The following is a 13,152-nucleotide window of genomic DNA, read 5'->3' as shown; positions in this document are numbered from 1 at the left end:
AAAAAAATGAGGAGAGGCTTAGGAACCTCCAGGACATCTTTAAACGTTCCAACATCCAAATTATAGGGGTACCAGAAGGGGGAAGGAAACAGCCACGAGTGGAAAACTTATTTGAACAAATAATAAAGGAGAACTTCCCCAGTCTGGCAAAGGAAATAGACTTCCAGGAAATCCAGGAAGCTCAGAGAGTCCCAAAGAAGTTGGACCCAAGAAGGAACACGCCAAGGCACATCATAATTACATTAGCCAAGACTAAAATGAAGGAGAGAATCCTAGAAGCAGCAAGGGAGAAGGGGACAGTCACCTACAAAGGAGTACCCATCAGACTGTCAGAGGATTTCTCAAAAGAGACCTTACAGGCAAGAAGGGGCTGGAAAGAAGTATTCCAAGTCATGAAATCCAAAGACCTACAGCCAAGATTGCTTTATCCAGCAAAACTTTCATTTAGAATGGAAGGACAGATAAAGTGCTTCTCAGACAAGGTCAAGTTCAAGGAGTTCATCATCAACAAGCCCTTATTATATGAAATGCTAAAGGGACTTATATAAGAAAGAGATGATGAAAAATATCAACAGTGAAAGGACAGCAAACACACAGTTATTAACAACCACACCTAAAACAAAAGCAAACCAAGAGGACAGCTAGATCAGGAGTGGAACCATAGAAATGAAGAACACATGGAGGGTTAGAAACAGGGGGGTGGGAGGAGGAGAAGGGGGGAGAAGGCACAGAAAATAGCATAGATGGTAGGTAGAAAATAGATAGGGGGGAGGGCAAGAATAGCGGGGGAAATATAGAATCTAAAGAAGTTGAGACACGTGGTTATAAACTAAAGGGGGGGGAGAATGGTGGGGGAGGGAGGGTGCGGGTGGAGGGGAATGAAGGGGGGGAATAGAACAACTGTAATGGTATAATCAATAAACTATATTTTAAAAAAAAAGAGAGAAAATGTATAAGCCAGGACTGAGAATTCTGCACTTAGTTCTGAGAGCCCTGAACCAAGAAGCAGACGTTTCTGGCCCAGACCGTGTGAAGTGGGACCGGCAACATGGGACACATGCGGCAGATCCAGCCAGGCCCAACGCCACTCTCCTGACAACACCGGTCAAAGGAAAAGACCCTGCGTGTGCACCTCAGGGTGCACACTGTGTGCCCTGAAAAGGAAAAATGGCACATAACCAAAAATCCTATTTCCAACTTAAATATCCATCAACAGAACATAGAATACATAAATTATAGCTTAACAACACAAAGTAACACTGGCATGTTGTTTAAAATTAATCACCATGTTTGATGAACTGTACAGCTTAAAAGCAGGGAATATATATACTACAAAAAAACAGTACCAGCTCAATCCACGAGTTCACGCTGACAGTGACAGGATCAGTGGACTCCACGTAGTGCCACCAGTGTCTGGGAACAAACAGAACCTGGAACCAAACAAAACTGGTTAGCACAAGATGACCTTTTATTTTCATTTTTTAAGTTTAATCTTTATTGTATTTTTTCCATTACCATTTAGTCCTCTTATGCCCCCTCCCCACAAGCTATCCTCTGCTCTCCATCTATGAGTCTGCCTGTTTTTGTTCGTTAGTTCAGTGTGTTCATTAGATTCTTCATATGAGTGAAATCATATGGTATAAAGACATTTTATTTTTAAATCAGACTCAAACCCTAACTGAGATGATACTAGAAAAAGATGTACGGTAATACAAATGAATTTATAATAATATTGCTATAGGAAAGGAAACGAGAAAAACCCTACAATTCTTTTATTCCTTTTTTTTTTAAATGACAAACTCATATGTTCTATAAAGGATAGTATCAGCTTCTCTAATCTCTATTCTCCTTAATCTGAGACCATCTCTGCTTACATCTAAATCTCAGGCAAGGATTCTGAGAGTCTAGTGCTCCCTCCTTTGCGTATCGGAACAGTTGGGTGCACTCTGAGAAAGGGCACAGGTAAAACCTAGGACGTTGGCTTCTGTCTCCCCACAGTCTAAACTGCAGCCAGTGCAGCGGCAATAAGTAGAAAGGTGGTACTACATAGGTGGTAAATTAGCGAGCGGACACTGCTACAAGAGAACTTTGAAGATGGGAGAAGCAGGCATGAACCAAGGTCAAGAGCACCTGGATAGAGGAAGTGTGGTTTGAATCAGGACTGGTAGAAAATCGAGAGGAAAGAATGAGACACAGTAGAAGGGAGAGGTGGCACAGACAAGGGAGAGGGGACTATCGAGGCACAGCAAGCAGGCCAGTCTTACTCCTGCAGGAAAATGAGATGAGGTGGAAGAATGTTAGGTCAGGGACTGGGGGGGGTGGGGGGGCTCTGAAACCAGCACGCAGAATCTGGATTTCATCCTACTGACATTAGGAGTTGCTGAGAAACTCTGAGCAGGGGGGTGGTTACAATAGTGACATTATAGGAGAGTCTGGGAAGGACAAGAGATTCTGGCAATAGCTCCATTATAAAATGTTAGGCCCTAAACAGGAAGGTAGAGTAGACAAAAGCAACAGGCAGACCCAAAGAGGACTGCATTTGTCCAGACTCAGTGTGACCTTTCCCAGGGAAGGCTGAGTGGAGCAGATGGAGATGACCTGAAGCTTTGGGCTTCAAGTTGAGGGAACTGGTGGCAATTTCTGTGGACAGAGTAAGGCCAAGAGATGGGAAGAGAGCTCCTTTGGTGTAACGGAACCCCAGAAACCACCACTGGGTTTCATCATTACAAGGTCACGAATGTCCTATTGCCAAGGATACTGCAGTGAAGTAGTGAGGGAGAGAGCCAGTTTGTGGTGGGTTAAGGAATAAGCAGGATGTAAGAAAAACTAGGACAAATACTCATTTGAATTTGGATATTAAAATCAAAGAAAAATGTTTATAATAATGACAATAATAATAAAGGGAAAGCTGACTAAGAACAGCTTTCAAATTGTTAATAAAACATGAGAGAGCAAATGCCACGGTTGTACCCTACTTGGTATGATACCTTTGAAAGTGTTTTAAAGACAGTTCCCAAAGCAACATCCATTCTTCCTTAAAAGCAAATCATTCTCCGTTCATTCTGCCTCTGTTGGCCCAATACCTAGACGCATTACAACTTGAGTATAGGTACTTGGGTTCTAGCACAGTTGAACAGATACTAAATTGTGAATAAATGTTCTAAAGCTGTCTTCCTCCACAGTCCATTCTCCTCTTTACCAGTAGAGGGAGCTGTGTTCCTGGCTCCTATCCTTCTATGACCTGAGAAGCAGAGACTTAGGTTTGTGAAGCCTGTAAGTGGGAAAACTACCTTCCAACAGCAGAGCACCAGGGGAAGAAACCATTCCTATTCGCATTGGGGGAAGGGGAGGAAAGGGAGAGACCTGTGGCGCAATGACTTGAGAGAAGTTACAGCTAGGGTGTCCTCAGACAGGTCATCAAGGTTTTACAGCCCCCTTACCTGTCCTGGGCTCAGTGTAACCACATGCCTTCGAGCTTTCTGGAACTGAGGAAAACGTTTTAAGTCAGGATTGACGACATTGATTTTACTAAACACGCTAGATTCTTCGTAAGGGATTCTAGTTGGATAAAGGAAAGGAGTATCTTCAGGAGGAAAGAGATGCCATCTTTTCCTGATTAAAAAAATAAAATATGAATTAGTACTCTGAACTTGAGACAAAACACGTAAGAAGGAAGCAGCTAAGTGTTTTTACTCATTTTCATTCAATCCACAAAAGAATAGAGGAGCAATGTCCGTGGTCACCAGGCCTGCCTCTCAGAAAGTGCTGGAAATCTCCTCTGCTGGTACCTACAGCAGTTACTGATGGACACCTCATGATGCCCTAAGGCAGCCCCTCTGCTGGGACAGGATCTAGTTTGAAAGATCGTTCTTTCTTATGGAAAATCAAAGTCCGGATAAATTGTTTCTAGCCCTGATTCTAGAGCTACCCTGAATAACCCTCGCCCTTTCAAGTGTCTGTATTGCTATCTTATCCAGAGCAACCAACTGTAGTCCTATCCACCAAATAGTTTCCAGACTTCTTGTTTGGGTTGTAAATTCCTTAAGGTAAACATCTGTTAATTCATTAAGGAAGAGAAATGCATAAATGATGTCACATAATTAAAAAGTAGTATAATATAGAAATTTTCAAAAAGAAAAAACTGTAAGATGTTTCAGTCGCTTTAAAAATTTTTTTAAATGAAGGTGATAAATTTTAATTTACGAAACACCAGTCACATGCATACGTCAAGCCAATAGAGGAAGGACACGGGAGGCAAAGGAGGGAGAAGTGTCAAAAGAAGGACATGCAGACCGAAATGCACTGAAGGGGAAGCAAAGAGACACACAGTGAGAGAAAACCCCGGTTCTGAGGAAAGCCTGAAGCCCTCCTGTGACCCACAATGCACGCACAGTGGGGCCAGCCTGTCCTTTCAGACTGGGAAGCAGCGGGCTGCTATTTTCAAAGGAAGGATTATATACTGAAGGCTTTTTCTGCCTTGGAGATGATCAAGCTGCTCCATTTCACTATACCTGTGACTGGTTTAGAAACATTTTTGTACTTAGTATGTTTAGAATGTTAGAGGCGGAAGGACTCCTAAGTCATCAGTCACTTTCACAGTAGTGGAAGAGCGCCCCAGCACGCGCTTGGGTCGTCCACTGGGCTAATGGTTGGTGGCAGAGCCAGAACTCCGTCCCAGTCGTCCTGACCTCTCAGGTCCCAGGGCCCACCTCTGCACCACAGCCTGGCTACCAAAGGGAGAGCCATCATGACAACCGCCCCACACAATTCAGTTGGCTTGGCTTAAAGTGTAACATAGATGCATCCTTCTTTTGCTTATCAGAAAAAGTAGTCAATCATCATGTCGTCCCCAGCTCAAAACCCCTCTCAGGGCTCTGCAAGCTGAAAAAACAGAAAATAAGCACTATTTGCCTGGGGGTCAAGACCCTCCTGATCATTTCTGCTTTTCCCTATGTGCCGCCCTACAAACGCCCTGAAAGGCCAAGAGAGGAAACCAGGATGTCATTAATTAGGGGAAATAAGGCTGCACATACAGCAGGCGAAGTACATCCTCCAAATGGCAGAAACACTTAAATTGTTACACAGCTCCTAGAAGCAGCAACTACCAAAAGCATCGCCTGACTTAGCTCTTGTATCTCCGGGGTCCACATATAGATGGAGATACAAAACTGACCTAAAGTTAAAAAAAATACTGCATTGTGCCCACAGGTTGGCACAAACTAAAATTCAGAGTGAAGGAGGAGGTTCTGGTCCAGCAGTTCTCAAACCAGGATCCCTGGCATCCCCTCAGGGATTGGGGGTACCAGCAAAGCCTCTTTCTTCCAACCAAACTGCTCTGTTCTTACTTATTCAGGTTTGAGGAAAGGGTATTCCTGCTTTAAAATAAAGGTCTGAAAACTACATGGCCTCTTAGGTAAAAGATCTAAGCAGAGAGCTGTTCAGCTGAACTGGAAGTGAAATTCTGGAATTCCATGATCAGCTTTCTGAAGAAAATACTGAACTGGCTGAGACTCACATGGAAACCACCATTTAAACCAACTGTTCCCTTCACTTCACAAAGGAGGAAACACCAGAAGTCAAGAGATCTGCCCCGGTCACGAGGCAGGATGACAGGACAGAGCTGGGACTAAACCTTGGGGTCCTACTGCCTACTCAGTCCTGGTTCCTCTTCCTGTGCGACACACACACAGACACACACACTCTCATGCACACATGGGTGCATTACCTGCCTTGTACCTGGAATACTAAGTTGCAACCATAGGAGTCCAGATGACAGGGTGTATGAGCCCCCAGGGAGCCAATCCACAATGTACTTTCTCGTCCATTTCTTCCAGGAAACCCAAAGTCAGACCATATCACATCCTGTTTTGAAAATACAGTTACAGTTCATCATGAAGCAATTCCTCTGTGTGGTAGTGTTGCACAGTTAGTTTGACATAAACCCAAATCTATGGAATTAAAAGTATGTATAAGCTAGAAAGGAGCAAACTACTGAACCAGGAATGAAGGTTTTGTTTTATTCATTTTTTAACCATGAACTTTTTTCTTTCTGAGTTAAAACTGAGTTAAAAAACACATTTCTATGTGCAGAACATGATTCTAAATGCTGACAGTTCTTTTATCAGTACCTTCAATCTACATTTTCTATCTTTAGAGACAAACCATTAATAGTTGCATTCAGAAAGAGAGTATTTGGGGGAGACATTTAATAGACGGTTTTGAGGAAGACTACAAAAAGCATTTCCATCTTTGTTTTGAGCAATGAAAACAGGAGCACACGTGCACATAACTAGCATCTGCTGGAGAAGGGGGTTTTCGCAAGGTCGGAACCATTATAAATGCAGATGCTCACAGGCAGCAGCTCCAGGAAGTGGCAAAGACCATGTGTCCTCTGGATACAGCCCATAGATGCAGCTCACTGGATGCAGTGAGCTCACCTCTGTATTTCCAAAGCCTGGCTCAGGGCAAGTGCTCAAAACACTGGCTGATTGGGAAGGGGAAGAATTTGTTGGCGGGTTATGGGTAAATGGTTCAGGTCAAGAACATTTTTAAGCATCTCCCACATAGTTAGTATGATACCTGGTGTTTGGAATATAAAAATTAATACAATACAGACCTACCCTTCACATGTAGTAAAGGGAGATAGTCCCATAAACAGTGATAGTCCCTATCACTATAATGTGGCAAACACTCTGAAAGAAGCGAGCAGAGGCTGCTCTGAGATAACAGAGGAAGGCCTCAAGCAGGGAGCATAGGAAGGCGTCCAATGACTGGGTCTTTGTAGAACAGTTCACCACACCTCAGCCTGGAATTTAACTAAAGGTAGCTGAAAGGCATGCAGTATAAAAACAAAAAAATAGGAATTTGCCTTAGCTAAGAAGATGCTGGCTCACTGGGTTAAGTAATTCTTAATCTTCTAGATACACTCCCTTGGAACCTAAAGAATGCCAACACTTTTTTCCCACAAAGAAATGCACGCACACACAAAATTTCACGTATACTGGGAGGGAGTCGAGAGACTGACCGCAGGTGAGAAGCTCTGTTCCATAGCACTGCTTCAGAAAGAATCACAGAAAAAATTTTTCTGCAGGGTAGATGTGTGTGTGTGTGGGGGGGGAGAGGGTGGTTACTATATGAAAGACTGACAAGAGTCTTCCCCGATCTCTTATTTAACACAATAATGACTAAAAGAGAGAAATTGTTTGGAAATGATTAAATCAAGGTGACCTAAACTACTCAAACTTCAGCAGTAAATTGGGAAAACCAAAGGATGAAGAGTTAGGCGGCAAGGGTGGTGGCACAGCTGCAGAGAGACAGTGAATCAGAGTAAACTGGTCGGAAAACAGCATCTGAGGTACCTATTTAAAAATGTTTCTTTTCCCACAGGCTCTTGAGAGTTGAGCTTGTCTTGCCAACTGAATTCAGCTACGTGAGGGCAGCCAAATGTCTGAAACCGACACAGGCCCAGAAGGAATATGCCTTAAGTCTTGTTAAAAACAAGTGGCCTTGTTAGGCCATGACCTCAGGGAAACCAACACAGGTGACTGATGGGGTGAGGCAACCTGGAGTGTATTCTCACATCCACCTCAAGCATTGGAAAAGTCTTTAGAAATCATCTATATACAGAGAATTCTATTCCAATGCTACCTCTGAAAAGAGCAACCAAGTGTCTAGGTAACCGCTTACTACAAAACACTCCACTTTCTTGTAACTTCCAGAAGGTCCTGGATTTGCTTTCTACTGATACAGACAAGTTCATTTTCTCTTAGGCCCAAAACTGCAGTCTTAAATTACCTGAATAACTGTCATGCTTCTTTTCCTTACTTCCCTTCCCCCCCACCCCGCCCCCCTTCCAAAAAGTCCCCTCTAACTCCTGTGTAGTCAATCTGCCTCCCTCCACCCTCAGTCCTGATCTATTTTCTGTTACCACAGTATTTTGAAACTGGATTCCATGTGAAAACAATGAGGATATGTTTTTAAAACTGCTTAATTAAAAAAATGTCCCCCGACACTTTAACCAAAATGAAAGACTCTAAAAATCTGGTTGTAATAAATAAAATTCAAAAATATGCATATTTTTGAATGATCATTCAATATTCTTGATCATAAGTAGTATTCTAAAATTATTACAGCATTTAACTGATAAAATGATGTCATAAACAGTACTGAACACTAATAGAACAGTTCATACACTTCCATCTTGAAGCTTGGCTTCTGCATTCAACATTCAAATCCCCTGGAGTCCCGGCTTCATTGGAGCTGGCCCCTCCGGCCCCTAACACAGCCAGCGCGCAAATGCAAAACAAGGCCCAGTCACGGACCTAGATAACTAGATCTGATTCTGTCCTTGGCAAATCCCCAAACTGTTCCAGTCAACAAGGTAAATAACTGTTGCAGAATCAAACACCACTTTACAATGTTGTACAAGTAACCAAGTCCTCCATAATTTTACAGTTTTAACCACAGAACTAAAGAGAAATGAGTAAGACGCTTTCAACAGAGAAGGGTGGCTTTTTGGCCTCTTCTGTAAACCAGTCACCAAAAATTATTCAGTTGTTTAGTTCTAGAAGATGGCATATTATTTGGTGAAATACTTAAATGATTTTTTTCTTTTTAAAAAAAATATTTATTTACTTATTTTTAGAGGGGAAGGGAAGGAGAGGAAGAGAAACATCAATGTATGGTTGCTTCTCGTGCATCCCCTACTGGGAAATGGCCCCTGCTGGGAACTGGCCTGCAACCCAGGAATGTGCCCTGACTGGGAATCGAACTGCGATCGTCTGGTTCGCAGGCCCGTGCTCAATCCACTGAGCTACACCAGCCAGGGCAAACAATTTCAAATATACATTATTATTGTTTTCATTCTTGTTTTACAGATAAGTCGTCTAAGGTCAAGCAGGTTAAATGAGCTTACCACAGCTCACACCGAACTCAGGCTCTGAGAACACACCAACTCAAAAGTGTTGGTTCTTTTGCCTATTTCTTGCTGTTTGGGCAACTTGTGATCATGGTTAGTTTGAGCCTGTCACAATAGAAGTTCTCTTCTTTAAAAAAAAAGCTGTCTTCCATTTTTTTCCATGCCTAGATCACAAATACATACAGGAAAACTACACATAATTCCATAATGAACTTACATCTAAAGAAAAGGAAAAAGAAAAAACTTAATATTGGTCAAAACAATAGGAATGGAACTTCAAAATGATACAATTAACTATAAATATTATGTGAAACTTATAAAGAATAAAGACTTCAATTAAATTTCAAACAACCTTTAAATGACCATTACAAATTAGCAAGTACTTAAGGCTCTCTTTCCTTTGGAAAATTACCTTAAGTCACATAAACAGAAAACAGGTAGGCTTGCATGAACACCCAAATTCTTACATTCCAATTTGTTTCATCAGAAAGCGTTACTGGCCATCAAGCCCCTTGGATCACTAGTAAATCACCTGATCCAATTTCAACATACTCTCATAACTGTTATAAAGTCCAAGACACGTTAGACAGAACTAATCTCCCATGTCTGCATTCAGGGACTCTGCACCCAGGGGACTTAACAAGGTTCCTAACTCTGAGTAGCCAATCTGAACGACAACATAAAAATAGAATCTATCTGAATAACATTCTTGGGACAAAATCCCTTTTGCTATATATTGATTTTTTTAAAAAAAAAACTTTTATTTGCTTATTTTTAGAGAGAGGAGAAGGGAAGGAGAGAAATATTGATGTTTGAGAGAAACATCAATGGGTTGCCTCTCACAGGCATCCTACTGGAGACGTGGTCCGCACGCAACCCAGGCCCTGACTGAGAATCGAACAGCTGACCTTGAAGGCCGGTGATGAATCCACTGAACCACACAAGCCAGGGCAGTGTATGTTGATTTTTAATAACTTCAATTATGATGATACTCACTGATAATTATAAAAGGTAACAGCTGCCATTCTTACCTAATACATCAGAGATAAAAATATTTTATGTGATAATGTCAAAAAGTCCCTATCTTCCTTCAGACGTAGAGAACAAAACATTCCAAATAAATGCTTTACCTAGATTAGTCAATGATATGATATTTAACTAAAAAATAGTGAAACTAATTAATTTCATTTGTCACACATGAGAGTCAGTTAAGTGTCAAAATCATAATTCTGGCCACTGGATATTTACTAATCATATCAGTATATTTGCCAGTGTACTTACTAGTATGAATATTATAAATTTATCAGTGGATGAATTTAATTTGTGCAGAGGGTTATTAACACATAGAAACGTTAATTTTTACTTATAGTAAAAATTTATAAAACTAGTAGAAGGCAGAAGAAAGCTAATAATTTCTTAATCAAGATTGAAAATGTGCCATGGCTGATACAGCTGGTGAATTGAGTGTGGGCCTGTGAACCAAGGGTCTCCAATTCGATTCCCAGTCAGGGTACATGCCTGGGTTGCAGGGCAGGTCCCCACTTGGGGGTGCATGAGAGGCAACCACACATTGATGTTTCTCTCCCTCTCTTTCTCTTTCCCTCTCTATATAAATAAATAAGTAAAATATCTTTTTTTAAAAAAGGATCCACAAATGCTACAACTGATTAAGTAGAAGACACAAAAATTTTGACTATGGTAAAGCTAGGGGTTTAAGTTAAAACATTCTCTGAAAGGCCCCAAAGACCAAAGAAATATCAAAATAAGAAATAAGAGTAGAAAAAATATATACTTATGTAATCGTTCAATTACTTACCACGTACAGTGGTCCTACCCCCCACCCCCAACCCTTTACGTGCAGTTTCACTTTCTGGGGCTCAAATGTAGTAAATGGAAAACTCTGGAAAGAAACAAATCATGTGTTTCAAATTGTGCACCCCTGTAAGTAGAGTGATGAAATCTCACACAGTCCAGTTTCACCCTGCCCAGGACAGGAGTCATCATCACTCGTTCAGTGCATCCTCGCTGCACACGCTGTTGGCACTCACACACACAGGGGCCTTCCGGGGTATCAGACTGACTGTGGCCAATGCTTGTGTTCAAGGAACCCTTATTGTACTTAACAATGGCTCCAGAGCCATTCAAAGAAGTTTTATTGCAGTATATTGTTATATAATCATTCTATTATTAGTTATTGTTAATTTTTTACTGTGCCTTATTTATAAATTAAACTTTACCATAGGCATGTATGATTAGGAAAAAATCATGGTATATATAGGGTTCAGTGTTATCTGTAGTGTCAGGCATCCACAAGGGGTCTTGGGACACATCTGCAGTAGATAAAGGGGGCTACTGCATTCAGAATCATGTTAGCACTTTTGGAGAATGAAAAGTCACAAAACAGTCCACATTCCCAAAGAGCTTACTGTTGTTAGCGGAACTCTCTGTCATACACCATTTAACTAACTACCCAAATAAAACACAGAGGAATGAAAGCTAGAGCTGAATGGATGTGGGTACAAGTGGTTGAGAAGACTTCACAGTCAAAGCTGAATCTGAGCCAGGCTCGAAGTAGATTTAACAGGCAGGAATTGAGAGGAGCATGAGCAAAGGCCAGAAGATGAGAAAGGTCAGAGTGGTCCAGCACTCAGCGAGACGAGACCAGGACTAACAGAGAGGACAAAGGTCTCACCAGTCACGCGGAGGAGAGTCTTAAATACTATCCTTACTTTTTCTTACAATTTAAAAAATTTTGTATTTATTGATTTTGAGAGAGAGAGAGAGAGACATCAATTTGTTGTTTCATGTATTGATGCATTCACTGGTAGACTCTTGTATGTGCCCTGACCAAGGATCAAACCTGCAACCTCAGTGTACCTGAATGATGCTCTAACCAACTGAGCTAGCTACCTGGCCAGGGCTCCTTATTCAGTTTTAAGTCATGAAATGTTTGTGAACATGATTAACATATTTCAGTGTTTAATCTGGAGCTTGACTTGAAATGTATTTTCATAAGAACTGTTTTAGAACTAATTAAAAGAGGAGTCAAAACTGGAGGAATAAAGAGTCATCTAGAAGTGACATAGACTGGAGGTTCTCAGAGTAGCCCACACCCCCCCTCAGCATCCCTGAGATCCTTTCAGGGGATCTGTAAGGTTAGAATTATTTTCATATGACTACCAAGATGTTATTTGCCTGTTTCACTGTGTCAACATTTAGACTGAGGGAACAAAACAATGGTGAATAAAACTGCTGTCAAGATAGTGGAACCAAAGGGTACTGGCAGCCCTGTATTTTTTAACAATCTTATTTACTTACTTTTAGAGTGAGGGGAAAGGAGAGAGAAAGAGAGGGAGAGAAACATGAGTGTGTGGTTGCCTCTCTTGCACCCCTCACCAGGGACCTGGTCTGCAACCCAGGCATGTGCCCTGACTGGGAATTGAACCAGTGACCCTTTGCTTCACAGGCCTGCTCTCAGTCCACTGAGCTACACCAGCCAGGGCTCCCCGTGACCCTTTATAACCCAACTCGCTCTACTCCCTCTTCTCAAACAACCAGTAATCTATTTTCTGTCAATTTATTTGCAAATTCTACAGTTTTATATGAATGAAATTACACAGGAAGTACTCCTTTTTCAGGCTAACACTTACCCAAAGTCAAACCACACAAAGCTGACCTCAGACACAGCAGACATCAAAACAAGGAAGAACCCAGGAGAGAGAGGGGGTTATTTAAGCATGATAAAGGATCAATCCGTTAAGAGGACATAATAACCCTAAATGCGCATGAACCTAATCGTTTCAAAATACGTGAAACTAAAACTGACCAACTTAAAGTGAAAAAGAAATAAGTATACAATTATAGTTGGGAAATTTCAATACATGTCACTATATAAAGAGTAAAACAAGTGTACAGAAGATAAGTCAGTACACAGAAGACTTTAACAATCAACTGATATTTATAAAACACAATAACAGAATACACATTATTTTCAAGTACACCTGGAATATTTATCAAAACTGGCCATATTCTGGGCCATAAAGTAAATAAACTTAAGAAGAGTGACGCCATACAAAGTATATTCTCTGCTTATAATGAAATTTTTTTTTTAAATAAAGATTTTTATTTATTTATTTATTTTTAGAGGGGAAGGAGAGAGGGAGAGAAACATCAATGTATGGTTGCCTTTTGTGCATCCCCTGCTGGTAGTTAGCCTGCAAGGAACCGGTTTGCAA

The 13,152-nt window shown here is 41.2% G+C and overlaps 1 protein-coding gene across 1 annotated transcript in view; it reads right to left on the bottom strand.

Annotated features, from left to right (window-relative positions):
• The window catches only part of HSPBAP1 (HSPB1 associated protein 1), a 59,842-nt gene that overhangs the window by 15,039 nt on the left and 31,651 nt on the right, over positions 1-13,152 (bottom strand). Inside the window, exons 4-6 of the mRNA XM_037051473.1 lie at positions 5,726-5,862; positions 3,441-3,612; positions 1,347-1,430 (exon numbers count right to left, since the gene is read on the bottom strand). Coding sequence (XP_036907368.1) covers positions 1,347-1,430; positions 3,441-3,612; positions 5,726-5,862 — 393 coding nt within the window. The remainder of the gene's footprint in view (positions 1-1,346; positions 1,431-3,440; positions 3,613-5,725; positions 5,863-13,152) is intronic.

The sequence above is a fragment of the Sturnira hondurensis genome, unplaced genomic scaffold, assembly GCF_014824575.4.
Source record: "Sturnira hondurensis isolate 20B ecotype Veracruz unplaced genomic scaffold, ASM1482457v3 Scaffold0007222, whole genome shotgun sequence".
Taxonomy (NCBI): domain Eukaryota; kingdom Metazoa; phylum Chordata; class Mammalia; order Chiroptera; family Phyllostomidae; genus Sturnira; species Sturnira hondurensis.
This window is presented reverse-complemented; position numbering and strand designations above follow the sequence as displayed.